The sequence below is a fragment of the Lactuca saligna genome, chromosome 1 (assembly GCF_052625555.1).
Source record: "Lactuca saligna cultivar CGN05327 chromosome 1, ASM5262555v1, whole genome shotgun sequence".
NCBI classification, from domain to species: domain Eukaryota; kingdom Viridiplantae; phylum Streptophyta; class Magnoliopsida; order Asterales; family Asteraceae; genus Lactuca; species Lactuca saligna.
Window position 1 is genome coordinate 166,578,071 of NC_136417.1, and position 22,505 is coordinate 166,600,575.

General features: G+C 35.3%; 1 protein-coding gene across 1 annotated transcript; it reads right to left on the reverse strand.

Moving 5' to 3' along the window:
• Window positions 1-2,966: 2,966 nt before the first annotated feature.
• Window positions 2,967-4,820, reverse strand: LOC145045928 (dof zinc finger protein DOF5.8-like). The gene is made up of 2 exons (XM_078994219.1): window positions 3,562-4,820; window positions 2,967-3,243 (listed from the first exon to the last, which is right to left on the reverse strand). The coding sequence occupies exon 1, from the start codon at window positions 4,683-4,685 to the stop codon at window positions 3,882-3,884; it is 804 nt and encodes a 267-aa protein (XP_078850345.1). The 5' UTR covers window positions 4,686-4,820; the 3' UTR covers window positions 2,967-3,243; window positions 3,562-3,881.
• Window positions 4,821-22,505: the final 17,685 nt, after the last annotated feature.

A 22,505-nucleotide genomic window follows, 5' to 3' on the forward strand; every position in this document is an offset into this window, starting at 1 on the left:
CAGAATACCTATGGTTTCTACTTTCATAGCGAATTTCCGTAGTTTTTTCGACTTTTTCTTGTAGTGACATAGGAGGTTCTAGGGAAAGGAAAAGAGGCTTTGGGGTGTTTGAGAAAAAATGGATACAAAGATGTGAGAAAAATAAGTGAAAACGCCTCCTATTTATAGGCTGGCAGCACCCGCGTACGTTGGGCGGACTCAGTAAGATGGGCGTACTCTGAGCTACGTTGGGCTTACTTATGCGACATGTCACAATCAGATGCAAAGCCGTGGGGAAGAAGGTGTGGTTGAGATGGTGACACGTGTCACTTGTTGGTTAATCCCAAAAACTAATAATTTTCTAAAATCCGTGACTTTCGCATACGATCTCCATTTTTGACGTTCCTTGTATCCACGCATGGATCGCGAGTGATGTACAACTTTCATTTACACTCTGTTGGCTAATTTTGACTTTATTTTTAAAATTATATTTTAACAAGCTTAGACAATTAATGTCTATTAAAAATTCATAATTTTGTCATCCAACGTGCGATTTCGACTGACTTTATATCGTTGAGCTCCTTTTAATGAGATCTTCAATTCCCGTTTAGGTTGTGCTGGCTAAAAATTGATAGATCTAAAAATCGATTTCCAAGTTGTGTACTACTACACTAAAGCTAAAAAGTAGTCCTCAAACAAAGTCAGATTTGGATGTTCTTTTTATGTACGTTCTCAATTTAACATTCACTACGACTTTTGTTTAGATCTCTAAGGCTAAAAAGTAGTATATCAAAAATTCACTTTTTACGATACGCGACGTTGTACCAGTTTTATCATAAAACCTTGACGGGTCATAACCTCTTTGTTATAAGTCAGATTTCAGCGTTCTTTATATGTACAGAAGCTTTGTGACATATACTATATACTTTGGTTAATATTATTTATTCTAAATAATCTTCTATTAAAAAGTCATTTTAAATGCTTATTGTCATTAGCTTAACTAGCATGAATCTGTGGGCATTACAAAATTGGTCAAAAAAGTCAACGATCACCGGTCCACCTCGCCATGGTCTAGTTATGACAAAGCAGTCATGTGAACTCCTCGTCCACTATGGCATAGAAAGTGCTTGAATGCATCGTGGTTTGATTGATAGAAACATACATTTATTAAACTCGTAATCCATTAACTCCAAGTCTTATACTTCCCAAAAGGTTTTATACTATCTCATGGCCCATAAAAATCATAAGTTTATAGACTTGCATGCCCTATGCAAGTGTGACAACATTTTAGGTTAAAAATGGTGAAATATGGTCAAAGCTCTATGCATGGCATAAAATGGAGACAAAACTCATATTCATAAAACCATTTAATCCTAGAACCATAAAGGAATAATAAATTTGTAAGCTTTATCCATGATTTCATCAAAATTACTTCTATTTTTCATGAACAACACCAAAACAAGCTTAACTTCTTAGATCTATGGAGTAAGAAACATAAAAATTGAGTCTAGAAGACTTACACAGATGCAGAAGGAGTTAATATAGCAAGACTATCAACATAATGCGCTCCTAAAACTCTTAGTTGTTGCTTATTTTCTTTTAATTCTCAAAAATCATAAAGAACTCTAGTGTAAGGGAGAGGAGATGCTTAGGGGGCTAGGGTTTTCGAAACAAGATGCTAAATGACGAGATTCTCTGAAAACCTAGAACTTAAAGACGTATATATAGGCCCAAATCCCAAAGTCCAAAGCACAAAACCTAGGGTTATGTATAGATAATGATGTCACACTGCAATAATTAAATGATTATTGCGTTGTGGTCACGTGGTAGTATCGCGTCGTGGTTACATGGAAGTACCGAGTCGTGGATACTGAACCACACCGCCGCATAACAAAAACCTTAAAATCCAAATTAAATTTTGAAACATGCGGATAGTTATTTCATATATGCGATTGGGGGTCATATATATATATATATATATATATATATATATATATATATATATAGAGAGAGAGAGAGAGAGAGAGAGAGAGAGAGAGAGAGAGAGAGAGAGAGAGAGAGAGAGAGAGAGAGAGAGAGAGAGAGAGAGAGAGAGAGCACGTTTTTCCAGACAGAGAGAGAGAGCACGTTTTTCCAGACATAAAAATGTGTCTACTTTGGCAGAACTTCCCTTTTCCACATTACCTGTGTACCAGTACCACCCGATTACAAGTGCAGTGTGCATAAATCTTCCATCATGCAAGCTTCCAAGACAGCACTCAGTTTCCATTATACTGTACTATATTCCAGGTAACAGTTAAAAAATCTAATTAAATCCATCTTGATATATTCCTAGATTTGCAGATTCTTTGTTAGGGATCACGTGAGCACACGACATATATAGGTTAATGTACCTCACATATAAATGCATAAGCATTATGATAAAAAGAAATTCTTTACCGGATACCATTAATAATTAAAAACACACTAAAACATCATGAATTAAAATTTGTACTACTTCATAAAAGGAGACGCTCACATGAGACTTATTTGTACTACTTCAGAAAAGGAGACGCTCACATGAGACTTTCTTCACATATACATATATCATATTTCATCTAATAGTCTATTAGATATAATAACATTATTACCATGCGCATACATATCGTTAAATATACCTATGCAGAATAAAGTATTCCACATGGTTATTTAATTTTGTAATTAGGAATACTTTACCCCTCAGTGTTTAATGTTTATGGTTAAGACATTCACAATGCAGTAAACTTCATAGTATTCAATGAATTGGGTTGTTTTTTAAATTTCATATAATTCTATCAATTTTTTTTTATTATGTATTGAACTTTATAAAGTTGAATAAAAATTTACAAAAAATAACTTACTATATTTAAGAATTAAAAACTTTTCTTTTCTCATTGAAAAAGACCATTGAATTCAAAATTCAAGTAGACATCTTATTAGGATATAGTTTAATCTCATTGAATAACAAATAGAGTTGTCATTCTCAAAATCCATTGAATGCCAAGAGTTGGTTATATAGTAGCATGAAATGTGTTATTACTTCCGAAAGAATAAAACACATAATACGATTATTTCATATGCGTGTCAATATGAATTCCCTTATACGAAGAAACATTATGCTCCCTTCATCGCAAGTTAAAATAAGTGCCGATAATTAGATATTTATATGTAATATCTTAAATGAGATACATTTTCTCCTTTGTAAAACGTACTGTGATGCAGGGGTGCCTTTACTATCATGTATACCTGTATATTTCATAAGTAGGAACATTAAATATAAATATATAGAAATTTCAAGATAAAAGCTAAAAAACTAACAACATGTAACCACACTAAAGAAGTGATAAATTCCAACAAACCTAACATCTACTATCATGTATACCTGTATACTCATTCTTTCCCTCTGAAACCAAACAAAGAAAACCCTAGAATATGAATCCACATAAAAAGTAAAACAATACAAAATGAGAAAACAAATAAATTAACACCCTCTTCACCACCCCAAACTCAATGCTTAACGATACATGAGATACTTATATACAGAAGAAGGAAGATAAAACTCACTGGATATTGTAAGTAGCCAGATTCCTTTTCTGTCCTAGAACAGATTAACTTCTTCTTCTTCTTCTTCTTCTTCTTCTTCTTCTTCTTCTTCTTCTTCTTCTTCTTCTTCTTCTTCTTCTTGTCTTGATTGTAAAAACTGAAGCTGAGATCCACTATGATCTTCTAAATGTTTTAAGAGGGAGTTTCCGGTAATAACAAAATTAAACAATTCAAAGTTTATCCATGAGAAACAAAAGAAGTTAAAAAAGAAACCAGTAAAAAAGAAAAAGGAGAATCTTAGAAGAAAAACGTTTTCGTTGGTTTTAATTTATTGGGCTTAATTAGATCAAGGAAGCAACTGAAGAATCAATATTGCTTGTAGGATCAAACCAGCCACCACCACCACCACCGTCGCTAGTCGTGTTCCATATAAGTGAATTTGGATCAGATGACGCCATAGCTTCGAGTTGATCATCGTTGTTCTGGCACTCAAAATGGTTATTCCATTCCATATATCGTTGTGGTTGTTGGAAGCCTGAAATTAACTGAGAAGCCATGGTAGGCACACTATTTGAGCTACAAGTAGAATCAGCAAACACCGACGACGGGTAGCTTGATAGAAATAACGATGAATTATGTGACTGATTTGACGCGACTACATCCCCAGGATTCATAGAAGAAAACCCTAATCCAAGATTACTTCTTTGAGGTTGAGCAAAATCACACCCAGAAACAACCGTGTTGAACCTTTCATAATTCTGGTTTTGAGGCACCAACCCATAAAAAGAAGAATGGGTATCAAAATTAGGTTTACAGTTAGGGTTAGGGTTATTGTCAACTGGTTGTGAATTTGAAGGAGCATGAGTAGTCGCTGTCGTTAGCATCTTGAACACTCTCTTGTTTTTCCTGCAACCACCACCCACAGGAACATTTCTCAAGGTGCCACCTCTAGTCCAATACCTCTTACACGCTTTACAGAAATGTCTTGGTTGTGACAAACTATAGTTGTTGTAGTAGCAAAACTTAGTGTTTGATGAATCGCATCGTGGGCACTTCAAAGATTGTTGCTTCTGGCACTGCAGCTGTTGTTCTTGATGATGATCAATAACTATCGGTTTTTCCATTTCACCAGATTCGGAAGCCATTAATCTTATGTTCTCATGTACCAATCTAGGCAGCACTTTAGAAAAAATGTGAACCAAAACAAGCAAAGAATGACAAGGGTGAAAAAGAAGAAACAAGAATGGGAGATAGATACTGTTTCCAAATGCAAGAAAACAAAAGGAGTGGTCATGTTTTGTTGTCAATATAATTAACTACTGAATAATTAAGACACAGAAAGAATGTGTAGCCACTCGTTAGGATTTGAAGATATTGCTACAGTTGATTTAGTTACCCACAACTTGTAGTAGAATGTACAAAACCCAAAACTGATTTGAAATTGGATTCTTTGGAACAAACAGCAAACAGCCAAAGAGCAGGTGATCCAGTTGTACTTATTTCTTATGTGTATGTATCACCGTATATACACTCACACAAATATATATATATATATATATATATATATATATATATATATATATATATATATATATATATATATATATATATATATATATATATATATATATATAGCTTAGGTTATTGTATTCGAAATAATTTTTATGTTATTGTATGCATAAACGTGGGCAAATCAATTTTATTTATTTTAAGTAAATGATTTTTTTTTTTTTTTGAAAAGGCAAATCTACTCTACTCTTTATTATCCACCTATGCCCATCATGGGACTTGAACCGTCGACCACAATAAGAGAGTGCAACACCGGATACCGTTGGGATAATATAAATCAAAAATACCATATATTATAACTAGAAGGGTATTTTAGTCGATTAATATAAATGTTATAAAGAACATTTGCATATTTTATGCAATCATAGATTCTATTAATTTTAAAAATCCGATTTTATGAATTATAAAGTTTTAGATTCGGACATTCTGTCAGAATATGTATGAGAATTTTCAAAAATAAAAATATTCTTGAACCATAAAATAATAAAAATATTCTTTAATATATTTCTTGATCATGACTTCAATAATTTCTTATAGAATAACAAAATTCTGCAACCATCAATTTAAGAATTAAAACAAAAATTAAATTAATTCTTATAGAATATATGTAACAATTATTAATAATTACATTTATTGTTAAAGAATAATAAATAAATAAATAAATAAAAACTTTCAAATCTTGAAAAAAAAAACATCAAAATCTAACAAGGACAGTTATTCATTCTAAAAGAATAATGTTACTAAGAAGCATCATTCAAATTCTGTGGTCCGTTCCTCAAGCATCAGCTTCCGTGGAAACAAATCAAATGAATAAATTAGTGAGAAAATATTCATATTCCATTCCAACATAATTAGAATTCGTGATTCCATTCGGATAGAATTGGAATTCATTTACCAATAATTATATTAACATGCCTCCATTCTTTAAGAACACCATGTCAATGGTATTATGTATGGATACATTCTACTAGAATATACTATCGTCCCTCCATGTTTTCTTTCTTTTCCTCTTCAAAACCTAAACACACATGTCATCTGAGCTTAGCAGCTGCATAAACTTAGGAAAAAATTAGTCACCTCGATCACCATGTCTGTAAATTAATATGGCGGAAAAAGTGAACTATGGTTTACCATAGCTTAATAACTATGTATATACCTTAATTTGAAGCTACAAGAACTTCACATAGTGGAAAGGTTCTTCAAGCATTCTTTATATTGACTTCTGGTCTCGAGTATAGAATTTCTTCCATAGAATCATCGGAAAAATGTTTAATCACAGAGTATCATTTGAACTATGCAAAATCCCATTAATAACAAATATACCAGTAAAATAATTTTTTTTTCAAACGTGGTGAATGGTGGTGTTTGGTGGGACAACACATTCATCACCACCTGGTGGGTCCCACCCGTTCTCCCCAAATCCATCTATCCATCCGAAATGACGAAAAAACCCTTCAAGATTCCATCTTGTGAATGTGAAATATAATAAATTAAAATTTCGTGTTGATTCAAATTTAAAAAATGAAAATGTAACATTGTGGCGTCACTGTGAAGAGGGCTTATTCTCCCTTCTTCATTGTTTTCATAGCTTTTGACAAAGCAGGACAAAAACACCCTATGCATTAAGAAGAATAGTGGGAGGCAATCCAGATTCACCATATGCAAGAGTGGGAGGAATTATAAAAAGGGATTTTTCGCCTTTTTCATAGTCTTGATACCATCGTCCCACCCTTGAATTACGTGTCCTATAATGGCAAGAACGAATATCAAGAAGATTGCAGACATCGAATCATGGTTAATGTTCCAAATACGATTACTAATTTAGAAAGAAGAATTATCGTGTGAAATTCCTCAGAATTACACTTACCAAGCCTGAGCTTGAACTTAAATGGTAGCTCCCATTCAAGGCTTGAATTAAATCGAGTTCCATCGAGTAAACTTCCAACATAGTGAACCATAGAATTGAATCTGAATGCTACATTATGGAATTCCTAAATCGAAATTCATGCAAATGATGAAAGTTTTGATTTTGAAGAAAATGTATCGAAATTACCTTCAACTTCATCACCATTAAAGTGGGTATCCCAACGATCACCTTCATTAAGGATCTTTTTCTTCAACCCCTCTTTTCCAATCTCCTTTTCTTCTCCTACTTTCCTGCCAGCTCCACCCTCCGGCGTGTCCATTTCGTCGCCGATTGCATCTTTTCCGTCGATTTCGTTGAATGGTTCGATTTTGTGAAGACGATAATGGTCATTGTTGAAAAAAAATTACCTTTAATTTCGAATTATTTAAGCAAAATCGAAATAGAATGCATCAAGAAGTGGAAGAGGGCGACAATATAAAAATTTAGGGTTTCTTGTGAAACCAAAATCAACATACCTCCATTTTCGATTGAAATACCTAATCAATAGCGTTTGATTTCCATTTTCGATGATCAATGTGGTTAAATTGTGATGAGCGGAGATGAAATCACTACTTGTAACGAGGGATTCCATGATTTGCAGACTGTACGATATTGGAGAATGTAATTGAGAGGGGACCACGCTTATTTATTTAAGAATATCATGATTATAGGCATTATTTTTGGAAGTTACTAAACAAATTACTAAATAATCCTTATTTATTTATTTAATTATTTAATTTTTATTTTATTTTGATGCATACAATAACATAATAGTTACTTTTAATACCTGAACCTAGCTCATATATATATATATATATATATATATATATATATATATATATATATATATATATATATATCAACATACAACCAAAATAAATCATACATCCATAAAACCGTCTATAAAAATAAAAATCTATTATTTCCATTTAATTATTATCCAAAATTGTAGGAGATAATTAAAATAAAAATTTGCAGTTATTTATGAACATATGTAATGTTGAACTTACATTAAATGTAATCACATAAACAACAAAACAAACATATTAAAGATCCTATACATCTAGACCATAAACACTTCCCTAGGAAGCACCTTGATCGTGAAGTACTACACTATGTGGTATGAGTTTGGTCGTGAAAAACTTTCAAGGAAGCATTATGGTCGTAAAACACCTCAAATCACCAAGCCTTGGTAGTGAACACCAATCTAGGCCACCTTTAGGCCATAAACCACCCTTGGTGGATCCCTTTTTGGTCGTAAATCCCTTAGGGGATTTCTTTTGAGCGTAAACCCTTTGTTAAAACCCATTATGACCCTGAACCCCTTTCAATTCATGCATTAATGTCCTAATGTAGATCCAAGTAAAACATGCGTTAACCCTTTGTAATTTGATATTATCCTTCAGTAATCAAAGCAAACATCCCATCCGACTCTTACCCCCATATGAAGGAGCATAAACTCCCTTCCTCATTTCACAAATTAATTTTGCATTCTGTGAACCTCCATGAACTATCCCAAGCCTTCAACCAAGTTGCAGAAAACCATTTCCTTCACAATTCTTCCTAAGATTTGGTGAGTAAATCATGTCTAGTTAAATGATTCATACAATTAGTTATTTTAATCTTCTACTCACACATAAATTTATGTGTTCATAATCTTATACTAGCAAAATTCCTCAAGAAGTTCGTCCAACACTTCAAGTGTTCTAGGCTCCAATTTCTCACCTCATCTCTTCAATTACACTATCTTCTACCCAATGTGAGCTTCATACCCCTATTTTTAGCTTTTCATTATTTTTGGGGAGGATACAAGGCAAGGTTTTGTTTAAAGTTTGATATATTTTCTTGTAATACATGTATGCTAAGCTATATATGTGCTAAATCTATGAAAACTCCATATGAACTAGTCCTAGTATTCGAAATTTTGTGCAAGTCTCAAGTGTTTAAACCATAATTAACAAATGATGTATAGAACCAAGAACTAGTATGTTACAATATATGAGTCACAAATTATTATGACCAAAACCATAAGGATTGCTTCAAAATTTTGCTTAAAACAAGTTGTTGGAAAAAATATTTGGAAGTGGTTAGATTATGGAAATAATGATATTTTTGGGGTCCAGTTTCGGCCATATAAATATATAAGGACTATATTGGAACATGGGATAAATTTGAGTAATTACTGAACATCTTAATTTCTAAAGGACCAAAAATGGAATTTTTTGGATAAATAAGGGCCTTTTTAATATTTTCTTAAATATAAGTCTAAATTGAGCATTTTAGAAGAAATGGGCCATTTTCAACAATTCACAGAGTTTTGAACCACTTATGAAATCTTTTAAAAAATATGAGTATTATTTGATAATTTATAAAAGGACGGACCATTTTTGCGAACATCGATTATATTTGGTCATTTTGACAAACATGATTCAAAAAGGGGTTATTTTCAATAAACGAAAACGATATATTTAGTCAACGCGTACAACTATTGTTATTTATTTAATAAATAACGGATTTGTAAGTCCCGATTTCAATGATACAAACCAGTGATCAATCAAATAGCAATCAGTTAGAAAAAGAATGGAGTAGAGGAAAGATTAAGTCGAGCATGCATAAGTTAATATCACAAAAATGTCAGGTACATCTTGCATACACTAATATACGTCACCCTGTGACTGACACTGACACAAGCTATTTATAGGACCACCAGCCGAACATGTGTGTACGGCCGTACACACAACCACGACCGTACACAACATATAAACATTACATACACCTCAATAAATCCCAAAAACCTACCAAGACTTATACAAAATGAATCCCTAGCCCAAACCATTAAATTATGACCTATCAATCTCCCTTTGGTTTGAGGCTAGCATAGACTCAGTCTTTATCAATAATTAGAACATCAGATCCTTCCATGGCACCACACTACATCTACTCCTTAATGATCTCCGCAACCATTCTAGTGTACACCTCAGCGACAGGTTCAATGATCACTTCTACAACCCAAATTTGATGAAGAGCCAATTGATGAATATCCCAATTTCCAAATTGAAAAATATCCTTCTTGTCAAACAAACGGAAACAACCATCTTTGAATTTGATGACAGTAGAAGTTGTGGCTTCATCAAATACCCAGTAGAGCATGTTTCTTAAAGAACCATCGTGGAATTTCTGCAAGATAGGGATATGTCTCACTTGATTAGTGGCTGGCTACATCACTGTATGGATAGGCTTGCCAGTCAATGGATTAAGAACGTCAGGTTGGCTCTTGAGAAAGGATTCAACATTCTTCATACTAGGAAATCCCTTTTTTACTTGATGTTCCAGGAAATGCTTGAATTTAGTCGCTTGAGGAAGATTTCCTGGATTGAGAAAGGGAGCATCAGCAAGTTCAAACAAGTCAACTCTAGTAAAAGAGTTGAAATAATGTATGCTCTTCTAATACTCCACATTGGCACTTTTCCTCTTCACAAGCCATAATTGTAATTCGTCATGAAATCCCCATGACACAATTCTAGATCTATCTCCGTACATGCCACCAAAATATCTGGATTCAAGATCTGTAACAGTGATTTAGGATTGGTCTCCATGAGTATTTTGATCAAAGTTCCACTTGAACAAATACTTTTGCTTATTAGAAGATGACACGGCTTTGGCAAGTTTCAAAGTAACAATGTGAGGACCTTGAGTTGGTTCCTTTTCAAATCGATCAACCGCCCTTGTGGTTCTGAGAGGGGGTTGATCTACTGGGTTGTCATGAGGAGGAGACTGAGCTTTGTGTACTGGAGGCATCTACATTAGATGGTGGCTGTTGAAACAAAGAATTAAACCTGTCACCAGATTCTTCAAAAAAAAATTTCTTTAAGCTGAAGTAGAATGCAGTTAAGGATCCAAGATTAGTCTACAAGTCAGAGATTCACTTTGACTTTAGAGCATTATCAGCTTCAAGTTTAGCGATGCTTATATCATATTTTCCAATCAGAATCTCCTTCTCAATGTTTTTCTGATTTAGAATGCCGATTTCTTCTCTGAGCTTAGATATAGTATGATCATCATCCCCTGAATGACCTTCCTAAATAGATATTCCTTTTCCACATGAGGAAGGTGCTAGACTGAGTTGTTGTGTCAAGTACTTTGCTAGCCTGATAGAGGCTTCATCTAGTGATGGCCTTGTAGTGGAATATCCTTGAATAGCTGAAGATACTCCAGTTTCATATATAATACTTAGGCCTTGTTGGGTTGGTACAGGAGGTGCAGTAACAGATGTGGTTGTGATTGTCGATTGAGCTGGTTGTGCTTGTTCTTGGATAAGTGATCCCTGTCTCGGATCAAATCGTCTTCTTTTCACAGGAGGTTGGCAGGTTTGTGTCATTATCTGATCGCTCATCGATAGCATAGATGTTGGAATAGCACCAACAAGGGGAGGAATCCCTAAAGTTGCATCCATTTGACCTAAGATATCATCCATCGGTTTTTATGTAGGAGGCATTGTTTCAAGATCATCATCAACAACCCTAGTCTTCATTGTTGTTTGAGCAACTTCATTGACGTTGATAAAGAGCTTGTCGAGGAACTCTGAACTTGGAACAAGGTCTTCCTGCTCAAGATCAAAATTAAGTGGAATGGCATCATTGTTAAAACCAGAAAAATCCATTCCATCAAAAAGTTCATCATCCTCTTCATTGTCATTCACCGACACATGGTCCATCAAATTCTCTTGAAAATCATCCTCATTATCATCATCATCATCATCATCCTCATTATAATCACTTCGAACCCCCACATTTTCAGTTGGTCATGTTCCTCTACCACAATTGCGACAAGAGGAACACGATTTTCTTCGTGCTCATGCTCCGAAGTTGAGATAACAATATCCTCAGTTTCAGTTTCCGTAGGGTTTAAAAGATCATCAACATCAGAATCATCACCTACTTCAGCAAAGCTCCAAACTTAACCCAAGGGATACTTTCCTTCAAAAGTAAATTTTCCCTTAAGATTTTTCTTCATCGGGCCAAAAGCACTTGAACTAATAGACTTGAGCTCCAAGGTCTGTCCACTTCTCTCGATCTATGGGTCCATGAAGTTGAAGATTAACTGAAGGAATCTTGGATACATAACGAACTTATCCCTTTTCTTACCTTCAATGTTCCCAATCACCTCATTCAAGATAAACTTAGAGTAATTGAAGTCTATTACTGAAGTCAGGGGTGCAATTGCACCAGTGTTGTTCAGGGAAATTTAACCAGCTCCTGATTTTCAACCAGAGATACATCTCACAAACACATGAGATAAAAATCTCCAATACGGAGGTAGCAATTTATTGAGAGTAGGAGGGAGCACCTCTTCATATCCCATTTTATCCAAAATCTATTGAGTTTGAACCAAATGAATCTCCTTCGGAAATTCAGTCTTATCATTGATTTACAATGCTTCACGGAGAATTTGTTCATTCACCACGATCTTCTTTCCTTGGACAGATGCCTCAAGATACTTTGTTTCCTTTTCATCCTTTAGCGCAACAGCATTACTCTAGAACTCCTTGATTAATTGTTGATAGATAATAGGATTGGTGGTGAAAGTAATAGACAGACAACATATTCTCATTCCATGGATCATGGATTTAAAATCAAAGTGAACTTATAGAGGATCAACTAGGAATATGGAGAAGTTGTGAATTTAAAAAACTTTAGTCCTACCATATTGATCTGCACAAACCAAGCTAAGTGAGAAAAAAACCACAAAATTTGATCAATAAACATCAAGTGTTTCTCATTTCTTTTTTTTTAAAAGAGAAATTCATTTTAGGGCAAAGTTGGGTTTACAGCCGTACACGAGTGTCCGACCGTACACAAGTGTCGGACCGTAAACGGGTTTCCGGCAGTACACCCATCATCGATCGTACACGCTCCATCAGTGTCGAAACCCATTTTGCTTCAATAAGCCCTCGTTTTTTAGTCGTTTTTTTTGTCAATATTAGCTTTACAGAGAAATGAAGACTTTGAAGACGATTTTGAGAGAGAATTATGGAGTGTGTATGACCGTACTTGGATGGTGAGGAGTAAAGAGTGTCCGGCCAAACACAAAGCTATATATAGCTTATCCATACCTGTTCCACCCTTAATGGGCTGCACCCCAACTAGCTTAAACTCCAAGCCCAAAATTTTAAAATTAACACACCTTAAGGACTTAAAATACAAGTAAAATAAAATAAAATAATCTAAAAATAAAAATAAAAAATAAAATAAATTTAAAATAAAAATTAAGGTTAATTAATTCTAATTTCTAAATTTCACCAGTGCAGATAATAAATTTTGTGAGATTGGGATCAAAGTTATTGAACATCCTTCATCCACTTGTCGATACCTCCCCTTTCATGAATAGATCTGCCCAATCATCGATATTGTGGTCCACTTAAGCACTTAAAACTTTTTGTCAAGACATTGCGACCCTAAAATCCTTGACAAAATTCCTAAGGACCATTCAGCTGACGACGACCAATGATATTGTTGTCCACCTAAATTGAGCAGTGACATCTATAGACAGTCTAGTTGATTGATTTTAGATGTACTAGAACATGTTTCTCGCTTCCTAATGTACTCCAATAATCAAGAACTTCTGAGATACTCCTTACTTTAGGTGAGCAGATAATTATTATGGAAGAAGACAGACTTAGATTGCAAATGTTGTACACCCAGGTCGGATCTTCCGATCACGTAGAGGGTGAAACATATTACTGACCAGATTCAGAGGATTGAGAAGTAGAATGGTGGATATGTTGTGTTACAGGTCGAATTATTAGTCACATAAAGGATACAACATATGGCTAACACACAGAAAGAATTTGCATAGCAGCAAATGCAGAGAAAACAAAGTTGCATATGTTGCATTCTGGTTCGGATCTCTTCCAATCAGCAGAGGAAGCAACATATGACTAACGGTAAGTGAGAAGGAAAATAACCTTCTATAGACCTAATTTATCAGAAATCCCCAGTCACCCCGTCAATACCAGAATTAAGGACAGAGTCTATATATATATAGGAAAAGTAAAATCACGATTCTAGATACTGATTGCTTTAGTGTGACCGATAGATTCTCATGTATATCTCCCTACTCAACCTATCCGAGCGTCATATTGTCAGGCTAAGCGGAACTATTTGGGTCCAGATTTGTCAAGTCACTAGACTCCTTAAGTTCATCTGAACCTAGACAAGTCCATTTAAATCTTTCGTGCCTACCAACACATCGATCACAGTGCCTAGAAAAATCAACTTTGGTACCTTACACGGATTCAGATTGCCTGTTATCACCTGTTGATATCACTTCCCAGTCACAACACCTACAGAAATACGCAATGAAAAGAACACTAATATATTTTTTTTAAGTTTTTGATTTTCTATTTTTGTTTGGTTTTTGTTTATTTATCCCCCTAAATTTGTGCATGGGTGAGAATGATAATAAAATGCACAAATTTAAAACTAATCTAATACAAAAAATAAGTAGTCCTCAAAGCGTATCATTTTCAAAAATCCCACAAACACATCGAATCAAGCTTTGTTAAACGGTTTTGTGAACAAATCCGCCACATTATTAGCAGTGGGAACTTGTTCCAATCGAATGAGCGAGCGCTCATAACAATCTCTGATAAAATGCATTTTTATATCATTGTGCTTGGTTTTTGAATGTTGGACTGGATTTTTAGTTATCTGAATTGCAGCCTCATTGTCACCAAAGATAGGGGTTTCTAGATAATTCAAACCATAATCCAACAGTTGATGTTGGATCTAGATAACTTGAAAACAATAGGCGGAAGCAACGACATATTCCGCTTTTGCTGTTGAGGTTGAGACGTTGTGTTGTTTCTTGGACTGCCATAACACCAACCGGTCTCCAAGAAATTGACACCCACTAGAGGTTGATTTCCTATCAAGCTCACAGCTTCCATAATTACTGTCAGCAAAAGCATATAAATCGAATTCAGAATTTTTTGGATACCAAAGACCCAATTTTGGATTACCTTTGAGATACCGAAAAATTCTTTTGATAGCAATAAGATGTGAAATTTTTGGGTTACCCTGGTATCGTGGGCACTGATAAACAACAAACGTAATATCTAGCTTGCTTGCAGTTAGATACATCAATGAACCGATCATCGATCTATAATCAGTCTGATCTATGGATTCTTCATTAGTATCAAGAATCAACAGGGGTTGCTCGGCCATTGGCGTCAGTGCAGGTTTGGCATCTCGAAACCCAATCTTCTCTAGCATATCTTCAACATACTTTGCTTGATGGAGCAGGATACCAGTTGACTTTTGTTGGACCTGAAGCCCCTAAAATACAATCATTTCTCCCAATGAACTCATCTCAAACCTCTTCTTCATGACGACTTCAAACTCCTTGTATAGCTGGCGACTTGTGGACTCTAAAATGATGTCATGAACGTAAATCTGAACCATAATTTGATCGGGACCAACATACTTGTTGATAAGAGTTTGATCAATTGTGCCACGAGAATATCCATGCTCGATCAAATGCTTCGTAAGAGTAGCATACCATGCTCAAGGAGCTTGATGTAGCCCATACAAAGCCTTGTCCAACTTGTATATGAGATTGGGAAATTTTGAGTTAATAAACCCAGGAGGTTGATCAACGTATATTTCTTTCTTCACCGTACCATACAAGAATGCAGTCTTGGCATCTATTTGGTAAACCGTGAAGTTCATGTAGGAGGCATACACTAGGAAAATACGAATAGCCACCAAGCGTGGCACCGGAGCATAAACTTTAGTGTAGTCTAGACCCTCGATTTGGCGAAATCCGCGTATAACTAATCAAGCTTTATTTCGCACAAGGATACCTAAATCATCTTGTTTATTGCGATAAACCCAACAGGTGTCAAGAGACTTTTTTCCCTTAGGTGATTCAACCAACTTCCAAAACCTAAGTTTTTTAAATTGATTTAATTCTTCATGCATAGCATCCACCCAGTTGGGCTCATTCAAAGCCATTTCAACATTCTTTGGCTCTATTTGAGAAATGAAGCAAGAGTAGAGCCGTGTGTTGACATCTCCACTCTGACTCCGCATTCGAACACCATCCCCTAGTTGGCTAATGACATTTTCGATTGGGTGATCGTGTTGGATTCGGGAAGGTATCTCCTGGCTGATGTCATTGAGCAAAACAGGAAGATTGTGAATATTGAGTATCCCATCATCTGCTAAATAATCCTCTTTAGACGATCCTGACCTGTCAGAATGGTTTGCCATAAACTCATTAGCACTCAGTTTGGGAAAAAGAAGTTCCATGAAAGTGTGAGTAGCAGCAGAAGCATCTATAGACATGAAATCTCTTTCATGGGGAGTAAAAGGAGTGGCATCAGCATCTGGATTGGTTTGTTGACACGAAGATATGAACAAGTTATTGGAACAGATGTATCCATTGTAGGAGTCGTAGAGGACATCACAGGTGGTCTGTAAACAACTTCTTCGTCTTCATGTTCAATCACAGTCTTTGAACCAGAAGTAGAACCAGGTGACTCATTTGAAAACACATTAAAGGATTTGAATAAAGATGTGTAATCAAACAACAAATCTGGACCCCCTTTAGCATCCGTCTCATTCTCCTCCAACCAGCGCACATCGAAGGATTCTACGATATGTTTTGTCTTCTTATTGTAGACCCTATACGTTGTGCGTGCATCATACCCTACAAAATAACAGTCATCAGCTTTGGTGTTGAAATTTGGGTTGGATTCTAGGTGAAGAAGGGTGCAAGGGCAGCCAAAAATGCGGAAGTGAGTGACAAATGGCTTGTGACCGTAGAGAATTTCGTATGGAGTCTTCATCTGGGCTTTGTTGATCAAAATACGATTTTGAACATAACGAGTTGTGTTGATCACCTCAGCCCAAAAGAAAAATGGTAGCTTGGAGTCACATACCATCGTCCTTGTAGCATCTTGCAATGTTCGATTTCTCCGTTCAGCAACACCATTTTTTTGAGGCGTGCGAACGGAACTATATTGACGCACAATCCCTTTTTCTACACAAAAATGTTCAAGAACAACATTCTTAAATTCTGTCCCAGTGTCAGTTCGAAGCACCTTCACCCGGTGATTGGTTTTGTTCTTGGTCATCACAATGAACTTCTTAATCAGATCAACAACCCCAGTTTTGTTATATAAGAAGACCCACGTAAAACGCGAGAAGTCATCGATCACAACAATAAAATATGAGTTTCTGTTGATGCTAAGGACATTGACTGGACCAAATAAGTACATATGTAATAATTAGAGCACCTGTTTGATTGAATTGACCTGTTTTAATAAGTGTGGTTTTCTGTGATGCTTTCCTTGGGTGCAATATACACACTTTTCGAATGTGATGAATTCTCTTATTGGAAGTCCATGCACCATATCATTTTTCGCAAGATGATTCAAGTTCTTTACATTAGCATGCCCGAGTCTTCGATGCCACAACATAGCATTTTGTTCAGAGACTTTTGAGAAGAGGCAAGTGACTTGTTTTGGAATATTATTGTTCATGTCAATGATGTATGCATTGCCATCCCGCTTTGATTTTACAAAAATCTAGTCTTCCGGGATAATAATGTCTGGCTTCAGAATCCAACACTCCTTATTAGTGAAATGAGTTGAATAACCATTGTTATAAATTTGAGAAATGCTCAACAGGTTGTGCTTTATGTCGGGTAGTTGACATCTTGAAACTCAACACTCCATTTGATATTGTTCCTTTTTTAGTGATCTTTCCCCCTTCACCTCCCTCAAAGAAAACATACCCCCCCCCATTGAAAGTTTGAATGTGATTTAGCAAGGAGATGTCTCCTATCATATATCGGGAACAACCGCTGTCAACATACCAAGGTCTGGCGATATTCCTCCGCAACTGTCTCTGCACAATGAGCGGGATTATTTAGATTTGGGGACCCAATTCATTACAAACCTTGGTTGACCCTTAACATTCACACATTTATCCTTTGTACCTTTTGATTTTGAATCACTATTAGAAACACTTTCAGAGGGTGTTGATGATTGGTTGGAAGTAGATTTGGGCACCCACTTGTATTTAGGTTTTGATGATTTCACAAGTGATTTGGAAATGGTCTCCTTTAGCTTTGAGCGTTTAGATTTTTAGATAAAATTAGTCGAAGATCCAGATGCACTCTTTGAAGAAATCGATTTTGACATAGTCACATTTGATTTCGGCAAAGCACATGTGGCTGATGTAGTGAAACCTGTTTATTTGATTTAAAAATGGCCCTTGTTTTATTATGATTAACCTTCCAATCATCATCTTGAGGGCAAGATGTCGAGGACATTCTAGTTAAAGACATTCCTCGAAACTCGTTCTCTCTCCTTGGTGAGGAAAAATGCACAAATGCCCTATTGGGACAATTTCGAGCGATGTGACCAGCAATACCACAATTGAACCAAATTTGTTTATTATCACTAGACCTGATACCGCCCTTCTCAGATTTCATGCTCTTATCTACTTTTCTAACTTTCCCACATGTGCACGTACAGGAGTTAGATTGTGTGGTAGATGTAGAAGGTGTGGATGTGCTAGTGTCAAATTTGGCAGGTTTCTCAAAAGCAACACCACATTTTTCAGAATTATTAGTTTTACACATTACGTCATCACAAACAAAAGTATCAGTTCTAACATTAGATACAGACTCATCACAAATTGAAACACCAAATTTTGACACAAAATTATTTGACTCAATCTTCTCATCCTCTTGCTTTTTCTGGCTTACGGACACATCTACATTTGAAATAGAAATGTTAGTATCCAAAATCCTAGCACTAGATTCTCTTGGGTGTTCAGCAGCTGGTTTACCATAAATCATGTATGGTTCTCTATCAATCTCTTCTAGGGTCAAAGGAGTAGAAATATAGGTGTGATTAAATGGAAGAGGGAAACTCTCATATCCTATACCTACTTGTTTCTGGTCCTACCATTTCATTTGTTTTTCAATAATAGTTGCAACCCTCTCACTTGACACATCAAATTTTTTGAATTTAAAATCAACATTTTGAAAACGAGTTTTCAATGTGTCAAGTTCTGTAGTTATAGCAGCAAGTTTGCTTTTGATGTCATCATAATTCTCACACTTGTTTCTATAATCTTCTTGCAATTTTCTGAAGTCCTTAGTTTTGTCCTTAGTTTTTGATGTCCTTAGTTTTGATGTCATCATATCTCTCATATTTTAGATCCTCATTTTCTCTTTTAATTAACTCGATTTGATCACGTAAAAACTTGACAGTCTTAATACATGATTGGAAAAAGCAATTTCACTAGCCACTGGTTTTGTAGGCTCCGACATGGTTTGAACCATGAATGCAAATTGGAGTTCCATCATTTCTGCTGTTGGGTATGTTTCAGCTTGTCCTTCAACAACATCATTGATTTGGGAGAGATGAGCATTTTCGAGTCCTGAAATATTCAGCGCATGAATCTGATCCTCCCAGCCAAATGATTGAGCCACTACCACAAGATTTGCGGTCTGATTGCTCATGGTGGCTCCCCTGTTGTTGTTTACTAGCACCATTGTTCTTCCATTGTTCTCTCTCCTATCACGCTTAGGACATTCTCTAGCAAAATAACCTGGTTCATGGAAATTAAAGCATCGCAATTTGCCTTTGTTGAATGCAAATTTCTATCCTGCATTCATCCCCCAGTTATTTATGTATGTCCTTTCAGAGAACTGTTTAGCTCTGAACATTTCCATGTCAATTTTCCATCGTATGTCCATTTCTTCAACATCTTCTTGATGGATTTGGTCTAAATCATCAAATGAAAATTGAGGGGGCAATTCACCAGCTACTAAAGCATTATAACAGTTAACCAAACCAGTTTCAAGAGCCAAGTTCTCTTTATTTTCTTTGGAAACATGAATTTAAGCAGAAATTGGAACACTTGTCTGAAGATGAAGCAACTTGGGGATAAGATTGGGGAGCAGCAAACGATGATTGAGCAGCAAAGGATGACTGAGGAGTGACAAATGATGATTGAGGAGTAGCAAAAGGTGGATCTTTAGGATTAGTAAAATATGAGAAAGCATTGTTTGATTGAATCCCGATATTGGCAGAAGAATATGAGTTAACATGGTTGATCTCTCTTTGTTTGTCATCCTGATCAAAAGCTTTAATGATGGACATGAGTTCAACCAAACTAACTAGATTAAGATTCTTGGTTCTCTTGCTGAAAGCAACATTCATATCCCATGTATTTGGGAGAGATTAGGCAACTTCTTGTTAACCTCTGACCTTGGCACTGAAACCCCAACGAAACTCATTTCGGTGGTGAGTGTGATAAAGCGTTGCAATTGAACTTCCAAAGTTTCTACAAGAATATGATTAAACATATTGAATTTTTGTCTCATCCTGTCTTGATGGATTTGTTTCATATCCTCATTCCCTTCATATACTTCAATTAAATCTTCCCACACAACCTTTGTTGAAGTGTATTCTCCAAAACCTTGTGCAATCTCTGTGGATAATGCCATTGTGAGTGTAGCCAATGCTTTTTTCTTGCTCTTCAACCTTTTCAAAGTCATCATTTTGTAATTTTCAATTTTCTAGTCAGTGATTGTTCCATCTTCAAGTGTTGTGGTGATATGAATTGGTCCACTTAAAATGCTTCTCCAAATTTTGAAATCTTTCATTTTAATGTATCTTTCAATTCGATACTTCCATTCTGGAAATCCTTCTGCGGACAGTAAGTGAGGAATCTGAGTGGTTCCCATGATGGTATCTAAAATTCATGATAAGCTGATCAGATTTGAGAATCCATTTTTTTTTTTTTTTTGGTTTTTTGAAGTTTTTTTTAAATTGATTAAACAAACACACTAACAAGGAAAACGCAAAGATTAAAAATGATCAAACACCAACTGGAAGAGTTCACGACCGCACGAGGATTACGGTCATACATGGGATTACGGTCGTACAAAGGACTACGGCCGTACACATCAACCGTACACAATCAAGGTTTTACAGTCATTGATCTTGAATGGTTTATGGCCGTATAGAGGAGTCTGGTCGTACACACTTCAACTGATTTCAACTGTACACACCAAAAACACTTGAATTCCAGGTAAATTTTGATCCAATGATTTTGAATGTTGATCAAAGGCAAATATCCAATTAGTAATCTCGAATTATCCTCAAAAATGATGAAATAAGTCTGGTTGTACACATGAAGATCAATCAAAATTGACACCTGTTTGGCTCTGATAACAATTGTAAGTCTCGATTTCAATGATCCAAACAAGTGATCAATCAAATAGCAATCAATCAGAATAAGGATGGAGTAGAGGAAATATTAAGCCAAGCATGCACATGTTAATATCACAAAAACGTTAGGTACACCTTTGATATACACACATACATCACCCTTTGACTAACATTGCCATGAGTTACTTATAGGACCATCAGTCGAACACCAGTGCATGACCGTACACAGGAGTATGGCCGTACACAAGATAAAAACATTACGTACACCACAATAAAGCCCAAAAACCTACCAAGACTTATACAAAATGAATGCCTTGCCCAAACCATTAAATTATGACCTATCAGAATTTCAATGTTCTTCTTAAATATCTGTTAGTATTCTAGTCAGACGCATCTTCACTATAACTATATAACTATATATATATATATATATATATATATATATATATATATATATATATGTATATATATATATATATATATATATATATATATATATATATATATATATTAGTGTACGTTTAAAGTCCTATAAGAGTTATAACCAGAGTCCCCTGGAGGAGCGAGAATTTGTGTATAGATCTATACATGGTTGACACCCCGCACCTTTGCTGTTCCCTACAGCTAGACCAATGAGTTTAGGGTGATAAATGTATTAAACGAAACTAGCGCCTAAAGAACGCTAGGAGAGGCACTCTGTCATATTAGTATGGTTATAACGACTCACTTAGAATATAACAGTTATTATTTAGAAATTACGCATGTTACTCCTTTCGATTATATCCAACTATTGTTTGGATACATTAAACAAAGCTTTTACCACACAAGTATTAGGTTTTAAAGACTCTAACTTGTACATCATAAAATATAGGATTTTCTAGGTAAAACTATTTTATACGATTTCGAAAATAATAAACTAACACACGCACAAGCAACTACACTTGATTGAAAATGAGACTTACAACTATTTTCACAAAAAAATTATTGGATTTTTTGGTTTCCCAACTATCACAGATTTTCATACAAAATGCTTATGAACTCAATAACATATTTTATGTTGACGCTTTTCAAACGACTTGTATTCTTAGGAAATCCGTAAGCAGGTTAGTGGATCGCGGATGTTGAATTATTTTAATGTAGTTTTTGGAATTTACTCACATTGTCTCTTTTGTGTAACTGAAGAACATAAACATGATGTAAAACAATTGTTATGATACTACACAATGAAGTCAC

Excerpts from the sequence above, each read along its gene's own strand:
- LOC145045928 (XM_078994219.1), bottom strand. The coding sequence starts at position 4,685 with ATGGCTTCCGAATCTGGTGAAATGGAAAAACCGATAGTTATTGATCAT.